The sequence below is a fragment of the Cyrtonyx montezumae genome, unplaced genomic scaffold (assembly GCF_038088225.1).
Source record: "Cyrtonyx montezumae isolate F1298 unplaced genomic scaffold, pur_monq_1.0 scaffold_16, whole genome shotgun sequence".
NCBI classification, from domain to species: Eukaryota; Metazoa; Chordata; class Aves; order Galliformes; family Odontophoridae; genus Cyrtonyx; species Cyrtonyx montezumae.
Window position 1 is genome coordinate 5,074,794 of NW_027071892.1, and position 25,385 is coordinate 5,100,178.

At 48.8% G+C, this 25,385-nt stretch overlaps 1 protein-coding gene across 1 annotated transcript; it reads right to left on the reverse strand.

Moving 5' to 3' along the window:
- Nucleotides 1–9,134: 9,134 nt before the first annotated feature.
- TRAP1 (TNF receptor associated protein 1) lies at nt 9,135–25,385 on the reverse strand. The gene is made up of 18 exons (XM_065732467.1): nt 25,313–25,385; nt 23,693–23,860; nt 23,231–23,313; nt 22,696–22,836; nt 17,686–17,757; nt 16,944–17,104; nt 15,750–15,859; nt 15,486–15,559; nt 13,338–13,493; nt 12,890–13,010; nt 12,691–12,760; nt 12,199–12,346; nt 11,491–11,676; nt 11,137–11,275; nt 10,698–10,783; nt 10,018–10,163; nt 9,574–9,646; nt 9,135–9,312 (listed from the first exon to the last, which is right to left on the reverse strand). The coding sequence occupies exons 1-18, from the start codon at nt 25,383–25,385 to the stop codon at nt 9,211–9,213; spliced, it is 2,109 nt and encodes a 702-aa protein (XP_065588539.1). The 3' UTR covers nt 9,135–9,210.

The window sequence follows — 25,385 nt, forward strand, 5'->3', positions numbered from 1 at the left end:
TATACAACAATGGACACCTATAAAGAACTCTATGATCATTTCAACCACTTCAGGAAGGAGACATTAAACACTTACATGATTGAAATTACTCAGTTCAGTCTCAGAATCCTTCTAGGAAAAAAATAAAGAATAAAGGCAAAATATCTGTTCTCTCCCACCTTCCAGAGCAGCTTCTCTTTCAACAACTGAAAGCAATTCTATCAGCAACTCAAGCACCTGACACCACCTCTCCTGACTCTGATCTACAACACTTGGGTGTGTTGACTTCTTTCTTTTCCACTGCCCACTCGTTCCAGGAACAGTTCTCCTGCCTTTTTGGTCTCCCAAGAATATGTCATTGTTATGGCTAGGAGTGGAGCAACACCAGGTTGTCCCTTCTCCATTCCTAAACCCACAGTGCTATACATCCTCCCCAAGGGCCGACCTTAAAATTAACAGAATTTTCTAACAGAACGCCCCACAATACACTAAAAGGAAAGTGCCATGCTGCATTGGGAGCAATTTCTTGTGCTTCCTAACAAATACTAGGGCAACTGGGATGACTGAACTCTAGGAAGTAAGGCAAAAACCAATCCAAATGATTTTCATTTTTTGTGACAGCACAAATCGCAGTATTCTGCAGCAGTTCCTCTCCCCTGCCACCATGAGGAAAGCAGCCTGCCAGGCTCAATATTCTTGTCTGCAGCATGGGACCCCCTTGGCAGGAAAAGGGTGCATACCAGGTAGCACAGGCTGCTGCAGGATGGGCGGCACCTGTCTCAGCAGGAGCACCTGCTCCCACTTCCTCCAGCAGCAAGATCAACATAGGAGTGGTCCTGGTCCTGTAAGGCAGGCCTTGATTTAAGGGGAAGCCAAAGAACAGGACCGGTGCGATTGGTACCTATCTCCTCACTCTTCAGAAGCAAGTTAATTGCTGTGGTGTGTGTGGATCTAGGCTGCTAATTCCAGTGCTGGCAAGATGCTGGGATGTGCGCTGCTGAGTTGGCACTAAAAGTTTCACTGCCCCCTTCCCTGTCTCCTTTTTTTTGAAAGCTGAAGATGTGGAGGTTGGTAGAAAACCTCTGGGTTGTGCCAGTCCAAACACTGCAAAGGGAAAGAATTTCTGTAGTGTTTGCTCTGGAAACCACACCACAAGATGGCCCCGAGGGATTTTTCCAGACCAAATCCTCTAACAAAAAGTCTTCCTGCAGGTTCCCAATGCCTCCCGTTCCTGATGGAGAGAAGTCATGCATTTCCACAGCACGACTTCTGAAATCTCCATAAATTTCTTTAAAGACTCTTCACTGGACTCTGGTAGCCTGCACCTTCAACACACACGTTGCTGCACAAAGACACAATGCCAAAGCTGCACGGGGCAGGTTCTATTTGTCTGTGGAAGCGTAACTCCATTATAACTGAGGACAGCAGGGAGGAAAAAACAAGTGAGTGCAGAACAGGCATTCAAAGTCAGGTACCAAGCCCCAGCCCTGGCCCTGGCCCGTCAGCTTTCTTGAGCCAGAAAAGGGTAAGAAAAACAGATGTGGAAACATGGGAAATGACAAATCATTGCAAGCCTATATACGCAAGAAAAACATAGCTAGGAGCATCATCAACAGATCGTAGCAAGCAATCTCAGCACTGGCCAGTGTCCACATCTGCCTGATGTTATCCCTTACATTACTTTATACCCCATCAGAGTACCGTGATCACACTTCTCAGGTCACTAGCCCCCAGCTACTACCTGGTTCATATGGTAAAGTATTCTATACCCAGTAAAAACTTTATCACGTGCTCGACATTAATTTTAAGTCACTACTTACATGACAGAATGCCTCTCTACATTTTGTGACGCCGCAGAAACCGACCTGATTTTATAAAGCACTTCGCCAAAAGAGCAGGTTTTTATTTTTACAACTTGTAAGGAAGGATAAAGGGGAAGTAATGTAAAAACAAAGGGTAACGGTTGCTCAGGTGCAAATGCCCATCACTTGTATGCAAACACAGAAGCATGAGCAGCTGGGGCTCCAAAAATGGTTACTCAGTATGACTGAAAACAACAGGGAAATGATTAATGTAAAAAGAAACAAGAACGAAGGACTCAATATCAGTATGTGACTGGAGGTTCAGGTAAAGAAAGCAATACTTATTTAGCAGAATTTGCTTTTTAGAGAGTGAGAGAAGTAACCAGAGCAACAGGAAAAATAACATTAGGAGAACTGGGTAACACTGAATGTAAACAAGGAATTGCGTTAAAATTAGAGATAAAAATTACGTGAAACTAACATTCTGTTCATAAAAGGGCTTTCAAAATGAATCTCTGTTGCCTATTAAAGGGAAGAAAATAAAAAAGGGTATCTGTGTTGGCAGGACAGGACCCTTTGCAAGCAGAAGTCGCAGTGCTCCACACTGCTAACTGGGACTTACAGCTCGGGAGGTAAACACCCTGCTTTCCAACGGAGATACGAAAGAGAGCTTCTACGGGAGCAGATTAACAAAGACTGCTAATGAGTTTCCTAATGAGTTTCCAAGTGCAAGTGCACCTATATAGCTCAAGGAGCGCATACACCCCGCTGCGCACGGCCCGCACGGAAGCCGCCCCAAAGGCCGCGGCCGCCCCCTCCCCGCCGCCAGGTGGAGCTGCGCCGACGGTGGCGCCGCAATGACGTCATGACGCCGCGCCGTCCGCCCGCCGCCACCGCTGGGGAGCGGTTCGCTCGGCCCTGCCCTCACGGCCCGCCGCCCCGGCCCGGCCCGGCCCGTCGCTGACCTCCTCGGCGCGGCACAGCGAGCTCCCGCCGCTCCTCGCGCCTCACCGCCACGGCGGGCAGCACTGCCGCCCAGCCGCAGCGCATGCGCAGGGCGCCAACCGTCGCCCTTCGCGCCGGGCGCGGTGCGCATGAACGCGGCGCATGTCAGGATGACGCTGCGGTGCCGCGCATGCGCGAGCGGTGCCGCCCGCGCTCCTTGTGAGCATGCGCGCTGCCTTCCCGCCACTGGTTTCTTATTGCGTAGGCAATTTCCTCCCGTGTGTGGGATCAGTGGAAATAGCCATCAGTGCCTCTCCTCAGGAGCTGCCGTGTGCCCGCGACAGGAGGAGAACTCAGAAATGATATTTAGAAATCCTTTGTTTTGCGTCTTTCGACACTTCTGGTTTCTTCAGGTCCTTTCTCAAGTTACTGTGCCGTGTGGAAATTAGAAGCACGCTTAAGAGAATCCTGCGAGAGCCTGCAAGCAAAACATCACACTAACACTGAAGAGTACTGCACTGAGGCACAAGAACCACCAAGCTGAGCCGTGGTGACATTCATTGCACAATGCCATAAGTGTAAAAACACCAACTATTAAAAATAATAACATCAGAGAAGCAGAAAACTTAATTTAGGCAAGAGAGCTCAGTTATTCCAAGCAACCCAAGCTTTGCATGGTGTTTCCACAGATGTGATGCAAAGCAGGGACCAGGTGGGTTGGATGAACTTGCTGAGCAGCCCTTGTAAGCTTCAGCGTCCTGTAACCCTCGGTACACGTTCCTGTCCCCGCAGCTACAGCACAGCACTGCTGGCACGGGAACTAAGTGGCCACGTGCTGCCTGGAAGGTAGCAGGGAGGTAGGAAGACTGGTGGGAGAAGCTGTGTGGGCTGCATTCCCTGTCACACGGATGGGGGAACACACAGCTTCAGCCACAGCAGACCTTGCTGCAGTGCTGCAGCCTCCTCTTTTCTGCTACGTTTCAGAAAAATGCAGTTTTCTATTCCAGAAGTGATGAGACACTGACGAATAGGGCTTCCCAGAAGCATGAAACATGTAACACATGCAAGCATCTGTTTTTCCAATATCTGAAACCTTCCAAGCTTATTTCTAATACAGGCTTGACAAGGAGCGAAAACATTTACCAGTATGCGCCAGCTACTAAACTGGTATCTATTTATAAGACATTTCCAAGCCCCTCACCATTCCTCAGGGCAACAGGGACACGGTTTCTGCCACAAACCCTGTCTGCTACTTGTACCAAACATCACTCAAAAAAGATCTAAGAGACATCAAGAGCATGATGGAGAGCATGGGCTGGCAGAAGTAAAACTGCTTTGACAGACACGTCTGATCTGAAGTATGAGCATAGGGCCTCAGTGCTTTAAACTCCAGTATGAAAACCTTAGATTCATTGAATAAGGAGGTGGTGGTACTCTATGAATTGCAACCATGCAGACAGATTCCTGAAGTAACAAGACTTATGATACATGTTGTGGTTACTATTGCACTCCAGCGTGGAGTTTTCTTTGTAGAAAACTACTACTATGAAATTTGAGGGCACTGTACTATAAAATACTCTAAAAAACAACGGTCCTTGAAGTCACCATGCAATACTGATTACAGTAAATACGTGCATCTGTATCTATGATATCTGTGCATACACACATTTGAATGAATACACACACTTATCCCCCAGTATGCTGCATTCAGCATTTCTCAGAAACGTGTCTCATTGTTATCTCTGCAGAGTCTTAGTGCAAACACACTGATCCACGTAACAGCTGTATCCCTGGTAGCTCTTTAGCAGCTGCAAATTAACTTTTTAAAGCTTTCAATACAAATTGATTCAACCTAGGTCAACAGTGATCAGAGAAGCAGCCAAGAGGGCCGATTCCCACAGCAGAAGAGGGAGGACTGAGTGCAATTTAGTTTTTGCATTAATTTATTACATTAATCTGCCCTTCATGGAATCTGATGGACTTTGGTCATGCTGGCTGATGGAGCTCAGCATGTATGCAGTGCACTGAGTGTCCTGAAAGGGCAAAGCAGTCAGCACAGCAGCATTTACCTCCAGATGAATTATATTTTTTAATTATTAAAGGCGAGTTTGGATATGATGGCATGCTCCATCCCCATCTCCACTTTCAAGCCTGCCAAAAAATATGCATGTTTCCATTCAGTAAGTCATACAGCACAAGGTAAGAGCGTGTATTTCAAACTGATTTGTTATTAACCAAAATGGGTCTTGCTCTCCTGAGAGGTAAAATCAAATACAACTTCCAAGAAGAATTTCTCATCTGGTAAGGGGACTGAGCACTAAGCGTATGCTAAGGATCCCTAAAAACATGAAAACACAACGTCAAACTAAAAAAGAAACAAGAAAAAAAAATCCCTTATGTTTTGATTCCTTCACACATGTTGCATGACAACGCAGAATGCTCGTTTCCTTAACAAATCTGCTAAACCACTTTAGAAAGAACAAGTCCAGTGATGGAGATACATGAGTGAAACAAAACTTGAGCTGAACCTCCCTCAGCCTCCAGTCACAGCTGTGACTTCCCAAGTTTCTAAGAGTTTAATGTGGGATGGTTCCACTACAGCTTTACTTCCTGATTTATTTCCAGAGCAGGCTTTTAACCCCAATTACCCCTCATTTACTTGGGCTGCAAAAAGAGAACCAAGTTTTGCTTGGCTTCGTAGACTGCTTCTTTGTTAACTGCTATTACCCAAATCCCTTGCAGATAATGTCCTAACATTTGCAGTAATATTGTATGGATATGTTTAGCAAGCAATTCATTATGATACCTTTTGCAGGATGGATTCAAAAAGAGAAGGAAAGTGCTTCTTTTACCAATTTGTCATCCTTGTGCTGCATGTAAATACATTAATGGCAAAGAGACAATCAGGAGTCCTTACAAGCTTAAGTACTTCCAGAAGCCTGTGGTCCTTGCACTGCTGCCAACCATTCAATTTGGACCAGGACTGATGGAATCATTTTTTTTTTTCTTACCCATTCCCACCTGTTCACAATCCAGACTGTTTCCAGGAGCAGCAAACGCAAATGAACATGTGATTTGAGATAAATTTCCTGCTAGAAGGGGCTCCAGTTCTGACCGTGGGAGACAGCACCAAGGAACATACTTCAGTCATGGATGAGGATGGAGAAGTGACATAGCCCATGTGGCAGAAAAACTGCCCTCCTGGCTTGGACTGTGTTGCAAACTAAGTGCTCTAGCGAAGATGGAGTAGAAGCGTAAAACAGGAGGTAAAGGAGAAACAAAATCATTCTGACAGCAAAAGGAGAACTAATGACTGTCTGGAGACTTTCCTGTAGATGAAAGAAAAACAAAACCTGTGCTCAGCCTGCCCCAAGACAGCTAAGGAGGCAAGATGTTTTGGGGGAAAAAAGCAAGACAGAACAGCAAAGTCTGCATGCCATCTCTTCTTCCTGAGAAACAGAAGTGACAACCAGCTGGCAATGACTTTGTACAGGGCAATTCCAGTAGCAGCCAGGCTTCCAGGTCTTCTCTGAAATCCCAGGAATTCTGAACCCAGGGGTTACTGAGAAAGAGTATGATCTCACTACTAAGGTTTGGGCAGACTCACGACTGCACTGGGAAGAATTTTCAATTGAACAGTGCATTGGTTAGGAACGCTCTCAAAGCTCTCATTCATCTGTATTGACCGTCTCATCCAAACCCAGCAGGTACTTGTCTTTAAGTCTTTGGATTCTGGAGGTTTGTTTCACTTCGGGCTGAGATTCTTAAGTCCCTATCTCAGGCTGACTATGGTCTTAGGGAAATTTATTTGAACTCTATGCAGATCTTATCTGCACAATATTTCTGAATTATTTCACGAGGACAGCGAGAAGATTAATTCACAACTGTAAAGCACTACAGTAGTGCTAAACATTATTAATGGCTCCCACGTTTCCTTCTTTTGGAAACAGTGGCCATTTCTTCTCACAATGTTTTAAACAGTTGCTGCTCCAGGAGCTTAGATTGCAGATTCCTGGCTTGTGGTCTGTCCATAAATCACGGATTTGGAGCCTGCCCAAGACTCTCTCGATAGTCTCAGCAGGAAGTCTGGACGAGAGAAAACTCTGTTCTCAATCTGGCCCTGTGTGTACTACTTTATGGGCTGGTCCAGTTTCAAGGTCCTGAGCCAGACGTGAGAGGGATCCTATCCAAGTTTGAAAACACAAGGTCTCAGGAATGTCCTTTCAAACTGGATTTCACTGCCTATAAATATTTTCCATCTTCTGCCCTGGAGAATATAGGTTTGACATGGCTGATGAGCCAGGGTAGAGCAGAAGAAAAGGCCACGCTGTTTATCACTGGAGGTTTGTCAGCACACAAAACTCATAAAAAAGTATTTCTGCAAAAAGAACCCAACCCACACTTCTGGAAAACGAAACAAACAACCAACAGGCAGCAGTTTAACAAAGGCCCAGTAAAAATCAAAGCTAAAAGATTAATATTCTGGATGCAGCAAGGCTCAGCAATGTTTACAGCCAGAAACCCAAACAAGCTCCACGAGATTCTTCCCATGGGGAAACCTGGTAGAGCAAACACAGAAGCAAAGGACACAACCAGCCCATGCTGGCAGCTTCTGAGAGACTGCTGGTGCACTGAACTGTAAAGCTTAGACAAAGCATTAGAAACAGCTACATGACCAAGTATGTGAGATTTGGGTCAAAGAACTGTCCTGACCCTGCTGCTACCACTCCTTGCTGCATACTGAGTCCCAGGACTATCACTGCCTCTCACTCTGATAGGGACTGTCACAAAGGGTTGGTTTACACTGCAGTAACAGACGTTCTTCAATATTTTAGTCTCAAATCTCTGAGGGAAAAGTATTAGCACCTCAAGAGCTGCTGGGATTCCCTGAGTACTTCCAGGACTTGAGAGGTTAAACACAAGTCAAATGGTTCATAACTGTCTTTGGAGTAAGCATGCTCTGCTGCTGTCTGCATTGTATTTTATGAACAAGCACCCAGCTTCAGCTCAAGCACTATACCAGCGGATGTTATTTTTAGCTGCTCTATCAGTAAGCAGCAGGTGAGCAGCCTGCAGGCTGAGGCACTCACCTGTGGCATTTTTAGCCAAGGGTTTTCATTTCTTCAGTCTGTGTTCAAGAGACACACTGCAGTACAAAGGTCTAGCCGTGTAGCAACACCAAATAGCTTCTTTCACGTGCCATACAGAGCTCTGATGTGAATCTACAACCAGTATTTTTTTCTGTGTATTGACATCAATTTTCACAGCAAAGGATCTTACATCTACTTGAGAAGAAAGAATGCTGCCCCATCTCTGAAGTTTATACCTGTACTCTACATACGTTGTCTGCTTTCAGGAGCAAAACCCTACACGTGTTTACCTGTGCCAGCTTAGCTGCTGGCTTTCACTACAGAGTCTCAACACTTAGCCAAATTCAGTTTCAGAACCATAATCTGGCAATTTAAGGATAAGCTAAACAAATATCACAGCTGCCTCCCAGGCCCTGGTGAAAAGGGAGAAAGAATTCTTGTAAATCAATTTGTGCAGTATAAACCAGATGCATAGAGGGAAATCTCGTGTAATATTTACAAACACCTCTTCTGCTGAGCTATTTTCATAGCACTTTCTTCCCACCACTGTAGCACCCAGTGCTCTGCAGGACCAAGTAGCATCAGAAGAGAGAACTGTGAAATCACCAGCTGGAAGACACAAAGACCAACAGAGTAAGGGGAAAACCAGAAGAGTGCGGAGCTTTGGAAAAGAAGCATTTATTTATCATACAGGTCAGCCAGACATGTAATTTATCCCACAGAAGAGATTAAAAGCCCTGGAGAGTCTCCAGAAAGATGTACACTGGAAAGCTGTTCCCCAGTTACTTCCCTTTCTCTGCAGCAAGACAAGGATGAACTCAACTATCCAGCAGCCTGCTCATCTTTTCTGCCATGGGACTGTACCAACATGTTCCACCAGCAGTATCTGTCTGCTAAAGGCAGTGAACGATCACTGTGCCTGGTTAGAGGTGGAAGCTTCTTGACAAATTAATGGATTCTGTCAGTGCTAGTGCAGAACACAGTGGTGCACAGAAATTCATTCCTTCAGTGGACAGAGGGTATATATCATGGACTTAACTGGGACTCTTGCTACCAACACTTGTTTTGGGAAAGGCCATTTCTAGAAACAGTATGAAAGGAGGCTCTCAAGGGTTGTGTCAGAATTTTATGCATATTGTTTTAGCTGTCATCTCTGGATTTTGCTCTCACTAAGAACAGTGCACTTTGAGCAGGCTGATGACACTGCCCAGTAATTAGAACGGGCTCCTACCTGTGCAGCGGTGGTTGGAGGTCCCCTGCACTCTCCATGGCTACCTGCCAGGTGAACACCTCACTGTACAGTGCATGCAAGCAGATGCTGCAATAGCTGACACAGTGACTGTACTTGAGGAAAGAGGTATCAGCACAGAGTTCATCCTTAAGTCTTCCAGAGCTCAGTTTTTCTCCAGGATTTTGGTGAGGAGCTCATTCAGCCGGCTCACCATTGGTCTGGGATCTTCATTCAGTCCTGCTGCTATCATGGCGTTCTCGTAAATCTGAGAGGGAGAAAAGTATTAAATAAGCAGGAAGAACAAGGTGAGTGACTGCTGAGGAAGAAGTCAATGTCACACTCCAGGCCTTGCACGTTGAGACCAAGAATGTTTTCTAGGCAGCCTGTTAGGAAAACACATGGAGCACAAGCAGCAGAAAAACCCAGAGTGGGGACCACGGAGAGTGAGAATCCTGCTTGCTACAAGGGCTCCACCCTGCTCCCTGCCACAGACTGCAAGGTGGCTCTGAGAAGGTCTGGCTCTCACCTGATCAAGTAACATCTGGGCCAGATCAGGCTGACTGTCCTTGAGCTCATTAAGCTTCTTAATCAGAGTGTGTCTGTAAGAATAAGAGAGACAATCAACATTAAGGCTCAGCATTTTTTGGACATGTGAGAAACTTCTTTTCAGAGTGAGCACCTAAGCCAAAGTGGGACAGAAAACATTCTACCAAAAGGAAAAACAGCTCCACCTCCCTTGCTCCTGTTCCAGGGCTTTCTCTCTTCTCTCCTGGCACTATAACCCTGACAGTCCTTGGAGGCTGAATGCAGTAAGGGTGGGTGAGGCATGCAGCCTCACACACTAAGGAGCTGTTACACACCCTGCGCTTAATGGGGAGAGTTCTGCTACCCGGGGGCTTTACGTTGCCCTCTTCTCTACCTCCAATCCAGCAGAAAGACAGTCCTTAACACTGCTATTTCAACCCCTTACCCTGTGTTAATCTCCAGAGTGGGCTGAAGGAGCTGAGCACGCTCCTCTTGGGTCTTGGCAAGCTGCTGCATACGAAGAAAGTGGCGGGCAGCTCCCATCTCGAGCACAGTGATCATGGCAGGGTGGGTATCCAGCCGTGTGGTCACCTGTGGCAAAAACAGCAGTCCGAGTTGAGAAGGAAAACTTATGTGAGTTGGAAGTACGACAAGTTGAGAGACTGAGGGTCTTCTCAGCACAGACCCACACCGAGACCTCACACAGTTTGTCCCCATCCCACAGGAGCAATCTAAACAGGCAGGGCAGCTGGCATCCCAAGTAGCTCCACTAGTCCACAAGCAGTAGCTCACAGCTGGATCCAAAACATTCCTTGCTAAGGAGCCTTTCTAGTCCACAGGATCAGTCAACAGCATGTTCTGCTAACTTAGGTATGAGTGACTAAAATGGCCTCTGCACATTACACGTGACAAAGTCATGCTTCCCATTGCCACAAGGGCCACCCAAATGACAAATCCCATGTCACTTATAGAAAGCAGGCATAGAAAAGAATTATTTCTCTCAGGGTCCGAATAAATAAATAATAAATCTGTAGCAGCAGATCCCCAGTCAACCTCTGCCTCTTCTTCCCAGAATGTGCTCTCTGTAGATCTTCTGTACTCACTACCCAGGTGAAGAATACGTACCTTAACACCAGTGACTCGAGAGCCTAAGGCATTTCTCATCCAGGCCATCAGGTCCTCAGCCTCTAAATCCGTCAGACGTTCTGCAGCTGGCAGAGGAAAGAGGGCACACTTGCACATGCACCTTCTGTGCAACATCAGGCACCAAGATTTACTCCTGATCTCAGCCAATTTCACACTCCTGTTTACATGCTCTCTTGTAGAAATGGAAATGGAGCACCACTCAGCACACACCTGCCTCATCTCCTTGTCCCTAACTGTGCCATAAAAGGCAAGCTCTTTTCCTACCTATGCCTCTTTTCCTCCCTTTGTCAAGGTATGAGGAGTGTGCATGCTCATGTAAGTCAGGAATTGCAAGCGTGAGGAGAGGTGCACCCTCACTGCCTGACACCAGACAGCAGGACTGCATGCAGTGGGATGGGACAGGGGAACCCCACGATACCTGGGTGGCTGTCCTCAAACTTCTCTTCCTTATAGTGATCAACAACAATGTCTGTCTCCACCGAGATGAGCTTCTTCTTATCAAATTCCCTAAGGTGCAAGAGCGTCAGCTCATCAAACTGCTCATAGCAGAACAGGACCTGTGCCAAAAAAAGACAGTAGCGTTTAGTTTGAGACCTAACGGCACTTCCCTCTTCCAGAGGCAACTCTGCACTAAACAGCAAGAACATCACAAAGGAAACCAGCAGGTTCAACTTCCACTCAGGGCTTCAAACAAAAGCAAACCCTTGAGAGGCTCTGTTACCATGTAGCAGCTGAGTCAATCCTCCCCGGCCACAGCAAACTTCTCACCTACCTCCATGTCCTTTTTCTTCATGGCCTCAAAGTAGGGTGAGTGCTCGGCCAGGTGTCGGTTGGGTGCACACAGGTAATAGATGTTTCTGCTCCCCGCCTTCATGCGGGAGCCATACTCGGTCAGGCTGGTCAGCTGGCCTGCAGGCAGGGCCGACGATTCGTAACGCAGCAGCTTTGCTATGTCCTCCTGGAAGAAACGTGCTCTTGTGAGCTGACAGCAGGTCACAAAGCTCTGCTGACCATTCCCAGTCCCAGGGCATCTCTTTGCAGTGGGCAGGTCTGTTTGCAGCAAGTACTGCTGCAAAAAGGCTCAGGGGATTCATAGTTTCCCCCTTCCTGGTCCAGATATTATGGAGGCAGGAAAGTGACCTAGACATGATGTAAGCTGAGCTCTCCTGGAAATGGGAATCCAGGCTGAAGACAGCAATAGGGGGAAGCTCTACTTTATGGCAGGCTGTAGTTCAAATTACATCAACGAGGGCTGACAATGTGAGGGTACAGAGATTCCACAATGTCTCAACACAAGTGGGAAGCAGCAGCCAGTCAGAAAAAGTCAGTTAAAGCGAGGTGCAGCAGGGAACCCTTAGGTCATACCAGACCCAAGAACAACAGAGGCACGTAAGATTCACAGAGAAATAGCCATCCCCCTCATTGTAGCAGCAGCAAATGCTCTTTCCCATCAGCTTCAGTGCATAAGGGCAGCTGGTACCTTGACATCCTGCTCCGCTACTGTGACAATTCCCTCTCTCATGAATACTCCATAGTCCTCAAAGAATTTTGCATATTTCTCAGGGTCTTTCTTGCTCTGGTCAACGAAGAATTTTATCACCCTCTTCTGCAAAACATCTCGGAGCTTCCTGCAGTGGGAACAAGCCTTTCTGAAGATGGCTGCTAGACCAGGGTGAGACTTTCAGTGAACATCTCTATCTCTCCGCTGTGTTTCAGGGATGCATTTGGAAACACGAGGACAAAGAAGGAACTCTAGGGCCACTGTCTCTTTCCCTCGTGGTTCTAGATCTGTTTTGTATTTCAGTCAAGAGTAGCTCTTGAGCTGGAGATAGCTAGGGCTGTGGCACAAACACACTGCTGAAGTTCACATTTTCAATACGTACATAACCAGGCACACACAGGACACACTCTCACAGCTATCCAGCAAGAGACCCAGAATAGCCTCACCAGTCCACAGGATCTACTTGCTTACCTGATGAGAGCACTTTCCTGCAGCAGCTCCCTGCTGAGGTTCAGGGGTATATCCTCACTGTCCACAACACCTGGAACACAGAGCAACCGTTGAGCAGTGAGGCACACATGAGCACCAGGCTCAGGAAGGAAGCAGCCCCCACCTGACCCCCAGTGGAAGCCCTGCTCCCCAGGCTGCTATTCCTGCTCCCAGCACACACCTCTAAGGAAGCGCAGCCATTTAGGCAGGATGTCTGCAGCTTTGGTCTGAATGAGAACTTTGCGGCTGTAGAGGGCAACGCTGGAACCCAGCTCCCTGCTGATGTCAAACATGGATGGTTTCTGAAAGAAAAAGAGACAGAAAAGTAACACCAGCACTGTGCAGAGTGCCCAGCCATTAACTGCACACCACGCTGCAGCAATCTGTGCAGCTGCACCAGCTGACCAGGACATAACGTGGTCTTCCCCCCCCAAGTACTGAATCCAACAGAACCTTAGCTGTCTTCTCTATGGATCTGAGTCACCTTCAGCTCCTGCCACGGCTCAGTACTATTTTCCAGCACACCACAAAGATGCCAAGCTGGATATTCCTCCTTGCAATTCTCCAGCCTCGGCTACCTCCTCTCCTGAGGAGCTGGACAGATACCCCACAGTTCCCTGGACACCTACCTGCTCAGGCACATAGAAGATGCTGCGGATGTTGAGGGGTGCGTCGGCCCTGTAGTGCAGGACATAGCGGGGCTTGTCGTAAGCCTGTGCTATGAAGCGGTAGAACTCCTCATGCTGCCACTCGCCGACATCCTTGGGGTCCAGCATCCAGAGTGCCTGTGGAGGAGCAGGAAGATGAGTTCCCATCAGCTCTCATCCCACGTGGCTTCTCAGCACAGGGCTCCTCTTTCAGAAGAAGAGGAGTTATGTTTTCACTCAGGGCAATAGAGTGAAGAAATGTCATCTTTCAATCAGTCACAGCGTGAAGGCAGTGGGATGTAGCACGGTTCATGCACTGACAAATTAGTGCTGATCTCTGATCACCTTCCAAGCAGGTACTCCAGCCCTGCAGCACACGTATGGCAGATTTGTCTAGCCCAAAACAAAAGGGATTTGGCTAACTGGCTATCTTCCATCACCTCACACTAGCCAAAAGCATCTTGAACAGTTAGCACAGCTCAGCTGACTAGCACTGCTGGTCAAGCATCTTAGGCTCAGAACAACAAGGAAAAGAAAAGTTAAAGTTCAGCGGGGGGAGGTTCTGTCTATTTAACAAACATGGGCACCAATTAAGAAACTCTTTGTTTCCCGACAGATGAGCCCACCACACTTAGTGCAACTCTTCACCACTGGAGCCCTAATGAGGCAGGAGTAATCACAGGTGACAGTACAAACACCCAGCAGGACAGTTCGAAGGATTCAACTCATGGCAATCCTACCACGCTTCCATATTCCTTAAAGCTGATTTTGCCTCCTTACACAAGTACCTTCCTAATACTTCCAGCATCCAAATGCCCTGGAGGGCTTGCAGGGTCACAGGTAGGACTACAGACTCAAGCAGATACTAAGGTGCTTCATGGCAGCTGTTAAGTCCTGCTTTCCCAGAGTCTTGTAGCTACAGTTATCACAGTTAAGACCATAAAAGCCTATAACTCTACACTGTCAGCTACATGGCAGGCATTCAAAATCTTATATAGGAAAACCCACACCAGGGATCTATTGCTCTGTTTACAGTGAACTGATGTTGATGTGTGGAAAAACAGGAAAAAAAAAAAAAGAAAAAAAAAGATCCTGGAAAAAGAGGTCTGAAATAGGAGCGTGATGAGAATAAAGCTGCTGCTTTATCCCAATGGAAAACACACTTTCTGATAAGAACATACAAGTACTCCATTAAGCAATTTCACCCCTTGCTCCAGTACTACTCTTCTCTAGGGAGTGTGTTCTACTGACTGCCAGGCAGGAAGACCAAGCACCTGTCTACATCTATTTCTACTTCTGCAATTTAAGGGAAACAGCTAGAGAGCCTTCAAAACAGAAACATCATAATTGCAGGAACCCAAATAAATACCAGACGCTAATAACACCAATTACAGAACATTAAATAAATTAACACCATAAAATGTGTCAGTACATCTTAGAAACTTGTCAGTGTCACGTCTTAAAAAGAGGCAAACAAATATGTGCTCTCCACCCACTCTCTTATGTGAGGAAGATTTAACCAACCAGAAAAAGATGCTGGAAGAAAATAATTCATAAATGGTGTTTTGTTTTTTCACTTTAAAGATAACTAGTTTCACAACTAGCAGATTGCTGCAATTTGGCCAAGAACTCCAGACTAACGTGAGCCTGGCTGTATCACTCTGTGGTCAGCTAATAATCTAAGCAGAAAATCAGGTGGTGAGCTAAAAAACAACCACTCACTGGAGCTGGCTAACCCAAGAAGGGCAGAAAGAGCAGCAGCAAGAGGTGTCAGCACACACTAATTGCCTGGCTTAAACAGTTAAAAGAAGTTTTATAAAGCACTGAGATAATCATTCGGATTGGGAAAGAATCTGGAAGACACCTGTAAATAAAAACTGCTTTGCCAATCTGCAAGTGTCCTCTCAAACAAATATAAAATCGCAGTATCAGACACGACTTGCATCAGATTGTCTCCTCTTGTTTTAACTAACTTGTCACTGCGGGGTCTGTGATGCCTGGACAGTCCTCCCCTGACTGCCAGGGACAACAGCAGTAGTGGTATTGTGTTCCCTGTCTCCAGTGGAGGATGGCAATGGATTGCAATGGACTCCATGAGCAACCCTCCCTCCAGGTGACCATCCCTCTCACCTGCAACGTGTTTATTCGCCTCCCGTTGAGATACAGTGGGAAGCTGATGAAGTTGCTGTATTTTGTCACCACCTCTGGAATGGAAGAAAATACATCCAAGAGTCACGTTTGTGAAAACAACAGAGTAAGGATTTCTTCAGTTAACAGCACACGAATGGTGCTGCAGGAGAGGAAGAACACTGTAAATTCACCTCCCACTCATGGAGAACCAACAGATTCCACACAACCCCACAGCACACAGCAGCACTTCCCTCCTCTGCTCACCCTTGACTCGGTCTTCATTTGCAAATTCCTTGCAGTCTTCTTTGAGATGTAGAATAATCTTAGTCCCAGTTCTGACACCAGATGCTTCTGCAATCTCAAACATTCCTGAACTAGAATTAGAAACAGAACCGATGTCAGCTTGTGCCTCAGCCACATCTACTATGGGATGTGTAATTAAGTTGACAGCTCGCACAATACTTCAGCACCAGGAGGAAAAGGCAAAGAAAATTAAAAAAAAAAAACCAAAAACCTGGATGTCTGAATGTTCTCTGTGCCCATCAGAAAACCCCCCAGAGTGTGTGGCTGTATCTATCTCTATGGATACTCTGGGTCCCAGGACACAGCTCTCTGCAGACACCAGTAACCTCTACTGGAAAGGAAACAAACTTCAAGCAAACTTCAGCTTGCACAGGCCTAACCTTCAACCATAGCTTGTTGCAATGAAAAGCAGCTGTGCTCTGGTAAAGGCAGCTTCTTCTGGGTGACTGCTCCTACCACAGTGCCAAGTGAATGCCGTGCAGCAGTAACTAGAGACAAGCCTTCAAACTGTACAGAAATACAGACTGCAGCGTATATCAGCTAGCTCTCACCCCACAGCTGTCTGATGTATCAGTTACAAAAGATTTTTTCAATAACTTAAACAACTAAGTAATATTTCCAGGAGATGGTTAAGGGATACAGAGCTCCTCATTCCTAGGAGCCCCAAATTCAACTTGGTCCAGCACACCACAGCTTTGCTGTCACAAACATTTGCAACTTGTGAGCAAGAAGCAAAGGCTGAGCACATGAACCCAACCTGCAGCAGACACGTGCCTGCAGTCACTGCACTGCATGAGCCCTGCCTGCTGTGGGTGCCCTCAGGCAAGAAAGCAGGGACCAGCCAGACCAAAGACAGTATGATGTTCTCCGGTCTGGAGCACTGCAAAGCCACCTGCCTGCCAGAAGGGAAGGAACAGGAGAGGCAGGTACTTTGTCCACAACACACCTCCTGTAACAAAGCAAGTTTGTCCCTGTGGTTGCTCACCCTGGCACATTTGGTCACACTTTCTTGCTATGTATAACCTGAGCAGGATCTAAGGCAGCAAACCCAGCAGTGGAAGAGCACACAAGCCTCATCTTGCTTTGCACAACTTGCAGCTCATGCCTGATCCAGACACAGCCCTTGCATGCTTCCATCCCATCCCACAGCCTTACCCATCTGAAGACCAGTGGTAGCCCAAGCTCCCTGGCTCCGCAGACTGTGAGAACACCTCCACTTTATCAGCCACCATGAAGGCTGAGTAGAATCCTACTCCAAACTGGCCAATGATTTTACTGCTGGCTTCAGCTTGGCTCTGCAGAGCATCCAGAAACGCCTGAAGGAACAAAGGAGGAGACTTAAACCACCATGCAATGACTTCAGGGACTGCATCTCTGGAAAGGGGGAGCACTGCCTAGGACAATGTGCGCTACAGCTAGCAAGAAAGGAAAACGAGCAAGGGCTTGGTCAATTAGGAGTAAGAAACCTCAGAGTGGGTGACTCCAGAGATGGGAAAAAAAAAAGAATCAAGTAAATATATATGACAATTTGCCAGCACAAGGACACAGCTGGTGCCCTCGTGGATGCAATAGGATGCCAAATAAGCCTGTCTCCCTGCACAAATACTGCCTGGTAACTCCATTACCACTGGGAGCAAGGGCAGCCAGGTGCAGCAGCATCACACTCAGGGCCCATTAGTGCAGCTTTGGCACCACAGGACCCTCCAGCACAACACAGAGACCATTATGGGCTAGAAGACTCCATGGGAAGGTTTCACCTTCCCGAAGGGTTGTAGTTTCCCAGCTGGGCTGGGGGCCAAGGGAAGAGACAGAATGAGAAATTACTGGGAGAACAAACGTGGCTGTAACTGGAGAAAGCTTTTCTAAGGGGGAAAAGGGGCACCTCATCCCAAGTTACCTTTGAGCCTGATCGAGCAATGGTACCAAGGTTGGAAACAAGCTCTTCCTGGGTCATCCCAATGCCTGTGTCCTGAAAAGAAACAGCAATAGCATCTGAAATATCAGTAAAGAATTGCTGTAACAGACAGAACCCAAGCAGCTTCTCCTTCTGACCAACAGCCTCTTCCAGCCAGTCAAACAGTAAATGCAACAGCAGCTTACAACTGTGACTGCACCAGGACAGCAGACTCAAAAGGCTCAGAGCTCCAAGGGGCCACAGCTGTTTTGCATCTATAAACCACCAAGACCTTTAGAAACTCAAGTATTATATGGAGACAAGGCTGGTTTCAGTTTCTGCACCACTAACAACACGGTGTGCCACTGCTGGAAAGTGATGCCAGCCCAGGTCTCAGCCTCCCTGCACAAGGAGCTGTGATGCACTCAGTCCCATTCCTGCACCAATACACAGGAGATGTGAGGAGCAACGAGATGCAGCTTATTTCTCACCAGCAGCAGCAGGGCAGCAAACCCCTCAGATCTCAGGTAACGTAGGCTCCTGGCTACAAGGGCAATATTCATTCATCTTCATACACTGCCTGCCTTTTCCTGCCCCCACTCCCCTTCTCCCTGTGCTCCAAAAAACACAAGAATGAACCTGTCAGCATTCAGGTCCCCAAGCCCGAGTGCTGCATCCCAGCTGGAAGCACCACACCTCAGGGTGCTCCATGCCTCATACTCTGAGCACAGGAAGATGGCAGCAGCACAACTGGCTGAGCAAGAGGTCATTTTTGCCAGGTGAATAGCTCAGCTCCCCTCACATACCCGTGTGCAGTTGTAAAAGCTGGCAGCACCCTGCACGTCCCAAAGCGTGCTCACACACTCACATCTCACTGATGCAGGGGTGGCAATTCAGCGTGCTGGAGTCACCAAAGCGAGTCTGTGTGGAACCAGCTGCTGTGAGATGGCTTGGGGTGGGATACCAGGTTGACCTCATGCACACCAACCCTCTACCATCCCCGTGTGACATGCAGTGGGCCTATTTACAAGTAAGATGGCATCATTAATACTAATATATATATATTTGTAATCTGGTTTTCAACTTGGGAGGTTACCAAGTGAGGTGCTGTGTGAGCACACATTGCTCTGCATCCTTCCAGACTGCAGCATAGCAGTGCCTCCTGCAGGGTTACATACACTGAGGGCAGTCCCACTTGTCCTGGCTGAGATGAATGATGCCAGGTAACATCTCAATGAAAAGCCAGGAAAAACAAAGACAGCATGGCAAAACCTCAGGAATCTGACACTGTCCCCTTCCCCAGGGGAAAAAAAAAAAAAAGTGCAGAAAAAAAAAATGTTTTCAGCATCTGGTTCAGGTTTGGTTTGTGCCAGACCCTGAGCAGAACACTCAGCTCCTCTGATCCACTCCTATTTATAGCACAGCATGTCATTCCCAAATTCCAGTACGTTAAAAAAAATACATCCCTACCCCACGAATATATTTGGGTTATTTAATTCCCAGCCAAACTTATTGCAAAATGCTTAAGGACGACTCCCAGGTCTGATGGGTGAATGCAATGAACAAAGACTGCTCCTCCAGCAGCAGGGCTGCTCACAGGGGAAGAAGGAAACGTGCACTGCAGTGCCAAGCAGGGATGCTGGCAGTTCCTAGTGCAGGAGAACACCTGAGTGGATCCAGAGGGGAACCCCTTCGAGATTCAAACTGCTCCTGCAGCATTTGTGCTTCCTGCCTTCAGCAGATGGAGCTGCTCCCGGCTGTATGGAGCTCTGTAAATACCTTCAAGCTGTGATCAGGCAGCAGAACTGTGCGGCTGCTGCTCTGCCACCACCATTACACAGCTGCACTCCCCCACAGATGGCTTCAAGCCCTCCCTTCAGCCTCTAAGAAAGTTTCACCTTCCTAAGAACAGCAGCAGAGCTGGTCATACAGCCACAGAGCCAAGTGGCTGTGGGCCTCTGCAATCACAAGACGTGAGGGGTATGTTCAGAGTTCAAAGCGTGCAGTGCTAGCACACAGCTTTGCAGCAGAGAACAAGCACAGCACAGGATTCAAGGCACGGACACTTCATTAGCTGGAGGCTAATTACAAAAGCCCGCCTGCTGCTCTGCGACCTACCCACCTGGTTGAACTGCCATCCTGGGACTTCTCAGGTCACCGAGCACACAGCCAGCCCCAGAGCCACCCTACAGCACTGTCCCTGCACTGCACCTTTGTGCTCTCCCTGTGCTTCGTTCCAACCTTCCTGCTGTGGGCGCTGGAAGTTTGCAGAGACCATTCTGCGTGGCTCTGGCTGTGTTCACTCAGCACTGAGTGCTGTTTGCTCCCCAGCCTCGAGGACTCCCATCTTCCTCCGAAGAACATCCTTGGCCCCTGTACCTGTCTCATCAAATCACTTCACAGCTCTTGCTTTTGTATCATGATTTTTGGTGAATTAGAAACAAACCGTACACAATCACAGCGACAAACTGAGTTTAAATTAACAAACTGCTCAGTGTAGCTGCTAGATAAACTTGGGTTAGGTATCATTATCTTTGCTCATTACCTAAGACCAACCTAAGGTATCTCTGAGCCCCATTACAGCTGCCTAAACCAAGAGCCTGAGGTTTTGCTTCTTTTCCATTGCCACGCATTAACACTGCAACATCATCCACAGCAATGCTGAGCACTGCTGCACGCTCAGCTTCCACCCATCCACATCTGAATGCCTGCTGCTCAGTAAAGCACTTCCCTTCATCCACTCTGTATTTCCCATATTTAAACGTGACGTGCTCTTATTCTGGCACAAAGAGGAAGAAAACTAAAGGTTCTGCACTTCTTTAGCCATGAGTTATCTGAGACACGTGTGTGTGTGGATCCCTGTTTTTTTGGCTGAAGATGGCACAACACCTGGAAGCTCTAACCCAGCCCTGCAATCGGAGGCATGCATCTCTGAGCTTCATCCCAGCTGAGGCTCAGCTAAGCAGAGAGCTTCAGCCCTCCATCCCTACTGCAGTTTTGCCCACCCTGCTCCCCCACGCCCAGTGGCAGATGGATGCTGCACACAGCTGAGGATGCAGGGCTCCCTGCTGCAGCCTGGCAGCACGGCATGACCCAGCTTCCACCCACACCGTGCTGTGTGAATGCATGGGTACCCCCCTGCACTGAACTGCTGAAGACACACACACCCTCTTTCCCTCTTAGGGGACACAATTCTTAAGTAGGATATCCCTCATTGAGGACATGAATTTAAATCTCTGAGTCCTGCAATGCTTATTACTGAGGTGCTGGTGGAGAAGCAAGCAGAACTGCAGAGATCAACGCTGTCCATCACTGGAGCCAGACTGTCACCCCCCAGGGATGGCTCTGTCACAGAGGCCACCTCATGGAGTGACACAGACATGCCACGTGGCTTGGAAGGGGAGAGGAGGAAAGATTTACCAAATCCAAGGGCACAGAGCAGCATAAAGATCTGAGAACAAGGACTGAGAGGTTGGTGTGAGACAACAGGAGCCTTCCCAGAGAAAAACAGGGTGACACTGCCAGAGGTGACATGCAATGGACCTTCTGCTTTTGCTCTAGTGAGTCCAAATGTGTACAGCAAACTAAACTCTCAGCCTCAATCACTGCAGGCAAATTCTTTTGCACCTTCACATCCCTGGAAAGTAGGGAACCGTTCTGAGCAAGGCTTGGTCAAAGCAATCTTTATATTCTGTACATTTCTTCAAGAGGTTATAAATAGACCCCTTGCTGGAGATAAGGAGCTTTAGGCACCACTGAGAAGGCAAATCTATTAAACGAGATTGGAGCAGTGCTGTTCTCTCAGCACAGTATTTCTGCAGTCAAAAGCTTGCTAGTTAAGACTCATTTAGTCGCATTAGAGATGCGCAGGCAGCCAGAGAGGGAGTTATAAAAAGACAAATCCCTAGCAGCTCTAATTGGGAATGATGTCAAACACATCCAGTCTGCAAGGTGGGCAAACAGGTCTCAGCTAACATAGAGGACAGCTTCCACAGCCAGGAGCTCTAAGCACATCTGGATGGGGTCAGAAGCTACGTGTGCACTACAAACACAGAAGATAAAGGCAAGAGCAAGACAGCCCCAAGCAGGGAATCATCCCTAAGTGACAGCTCAGGAACAAATCAGCCTTACACAGCAGCCAGAGGAATGCAAGAGCCAGGTGTGAGGGAAAGCACAGCTCCTGCATCGCAATTTGAGAATCTTTGGGTTGACAACCATGTTGCCCACTAACAATCACCAACTTCCCCATGGCAACCACAGCTGCCTGTTCAGCAGGGGAACAGAAGTATAAAATAAGTGAGCAGCCTCTAACAGCTACTGCTTTTGTCACACCATGGTGTGCTTTGTCTGTGCCACATCTCTTCTGGACTGCTCCAGTAAGCCCTCACTGCTGTCTGCCTCATTCTCTGCTCTCCTGAGAATAGAACAAAGCTGCAGTCTCACAGCTGGCACTGTCCACGAGGAAAGTAAACAGCTCGCCTTCTTTGCATTAACATCTTTGCCACAGAAAGACCAGACACAAAACCACCTGAAGCAGGAACATGCAGAGGTGACGAGCAGTGGAAGTTCTGACTCCCATCCCAGCACCTCCCAGTGACCCAGGTGGGAGGGAAGGTCTGTGAGCTGCCATGCAACATCTCAGCCCTGAGGAGAGAATTCCTATCCAAAGTTCACGATGAAACCAGGCTCCCATCTTCTCTACTGGTAAGAAGTGCAAATACAACCCAGGAAATACAACAGAAAAGATACAGGGAGAAACACTACTGAGAGTTCATAAACGGAAAGGAAGGAAGGGGAAACATTTTTCTATGGGGACAAGGGAAGAACAGATATATTGGCAGTTTCTCATCAGCCCCAGAGATTACAGCCTCACAAAGCAGAGTCCAACTGAGGACACAACTCTTCTCCAGGCAGAGCTGAGAATCCAAGGGACTGCACTGCCACTCAACTTCCACCAGCCCCCCACCAAAGCTAGAGATAAGAGCAGCACCCTCCTGTTACCAAAGGAGGTACCTGGATAGTGATGGTTCCCTTCCCACTGTCTGTCTGCAGGTGAATCTCCATCTCTGGCAAGGCCTTCCCTTCTGCCGTCAGCCGATGTCGCAGCTTCTCCAGCGCATCGCTGCCGTTGGAGATCAGCTCCCGGACAAACACCTGAGGAGGACACACCCTGATGCCACAGCGTGCTCCTGTTCACTGCAGGGGGCTCCCAGCAGCTGAGGGACCCAACGCCCTCCCACAGATTAATTCCCAGCCTGATGAAAAGTAACGGCCTTTCCCCATTATCTGCCAGGAGAACGGCTCATCCGAGCCCACGAGTGAAGCGCTGAGGTTCTGAGGACCACAGAGGCACCATGGCCATACTTGAGAGCTCGTTTTCAAAACACATTTTGAAGGTGTCTCAAAAAAACTACATTCAAGAAAGCGCGGGATGTGAATAGCACAGGATTTGCTGGGAAACGGAGCGGGTACTCTCCCAGCTCAAGTCTGGGGGATATAACCCCTAAAAGAGACAGGTCTTCTCTGGGGCAGGTAGCAGGTGTCCTACCTCCTTCTCCGAGTACAAGGAACGGGCAACAATATCCAGCAGCTTCTTTGTTTCAGCCTGAAACTCATGCCTGGAGGCTGCACCTAGAATAAAATCACAAGCACACACATCAGGTACCTCACCACGGTCCTTGTGGAAGAAAGGCAAAATTGCCCTCTCACCATGTGCTTCAGCTTCCCAACTGAACGCAGGCAGCTGTGGCCCCCAAAGGGGTGACACCAAAGCTGCTGTTTACACACCCCTCACGAGGCAGCACGCTTTGCCAAGCACACACTTGGCCTCCGCACCTCAGCTCCTTCCAGGCAGATCTCAACACTCTCTGCATACTGGTCGACAACTCCAGACTGCAGTCAGTACAGTTGAAGTGAAAGATGACCTGGATTCCCCTTGCCCTTAGGGTGTTCTCCTTGCAACTCCCAGGTCTGCCTGCAGCTCCCACAAGACGCCAGCATTCGTGCTCACCTTTCACATTCTCCGTGCTGCTGATGATGGTGTGCAGGGGCTCTTCCTCCTTGCTCTCTGCTGTCTGTGTGCTGTACGTCCGGCAAGCAGAAATGCAGGCAGCAGGAACGTTGTGTGGGAGCCTCCAAGAACACAGTACTTCTCTCCGGAGGCACGCTGGCCCTCTCACTAGAACACAATCAAAGGTTGAACACAGAGATTGTATCTTCCAGCTGAGCCAGCTCTGGGATAAGCAGCACACAGAAGACAAGGAAGTCAGGAAACAGCACAGGTCTCACTAAGAAGCGGGATTCCCTTTCCTCCTAATTCCAGCCCTCACTCTATGGTGCCCAGCTGTTGTGCTGGGAGATGGAGCCAGAGCCAGATGGGGACACAAAACCATTCACAGCACTACAGAGCTGCCCAAAGCCAAGTACCTGGTGTTGTTGCTACAGAACAAGAACAGCCCGTGCCCAGGTGACAGCTAGAGTGTTCAGCTGCACTGGACCCAGGGCAGGAGTGGGTGTGGGCCTTCCCCAGCTGAACCAAGAGCACAGAGGAGCTGGGCTTTGCCAGGAGCACAAGAAAAGAGCTCTGCAGTAGTTCTTAATGCATCCGAGCAGCTCCTGCACACGCAGATCTGTCATGGTGCTGCAGGATTCACTCCTCACCCATCCCCAGCTGCCTTCACTGGGCCCATGCAGAGCACAGAGTGCAGCCAAAGCCACGGGACACACAGAGCTGTGGCTGTGCTGCAGGGGGAAGGGCAGCCCAGTGCTCACAGATTTGATGCCCACGCCAGATGCTGTAGAATGCTCAGCAAACACAGCAGTTGCACACACACACACGTGTGAGACAAGCTCCTTGGGGAGAAGATAACGCAGGGAAGGGAACATCACTCCCTCTGGCACCGGGAGGAGCAGCAAAGCACGAGCAGCCGCACACCAACCTCAGGGCACTGCCCCTTCAGACCCAGGGCAGCAAAGCCCCACGGCCGAGCAGTGCACCCCCAGCCCGCAGTCACCGGCTGTCTCCAGGAACAACAGCTGCCTATAACTTCTGGGGTATTTACGGCTTTTTTTCCTTCCTCCCTACCTACAAAGCACAATAAACAAACCACCGCTAATCCGTTTAGGAGTTACTGTGGGATCCGGGCAGCGTTTTGGTCATCACCCTTGGCGAACAGCCCGTCCCGTACCAGGCAGCCGAGGCTCACTAAGCGCGAGCTGCAACGCTTTCCAGCCGTCTCTCCGCCGCCGGGCAGCGGGGAAAAGGCCCCAGGCGCTTCCGGAGACAAATTCACCATTAACAGCTGACGAAACCTCACGAGAAAGCGTCCTGAACCGACAAGGCACGGCAACACGCGGAGCGAGGCCCGAGGGGCGGAAGGAGCGGCTCTCACCGCGGCCGAGCACCGGCGTACCGGGGCAGCTCCGACCTCGACACACCGCTCACCCAACGCTGAGCGTCACCGCGCTCCCAAACCCCCCCACGTGCACCGTGACGGGCCCACCCTCGGCCAGCGGGCCCCGAGCTCAGCCGCACCCCCGGGAGCCAGCCCCTCCCGGGAGAGGCACCGCGGGGAGCGCCCAACGGCGGCGCCGCGAAGTTCAGAGCGGGACGGTGCTCGGCCCCGCTCACCTCCGGCCGCTCCCGGCCCGGTCCCGGCGCGCAGCAGAGCCGCCAGGCACCGCCCCGCCCGCACCGCCGCCAT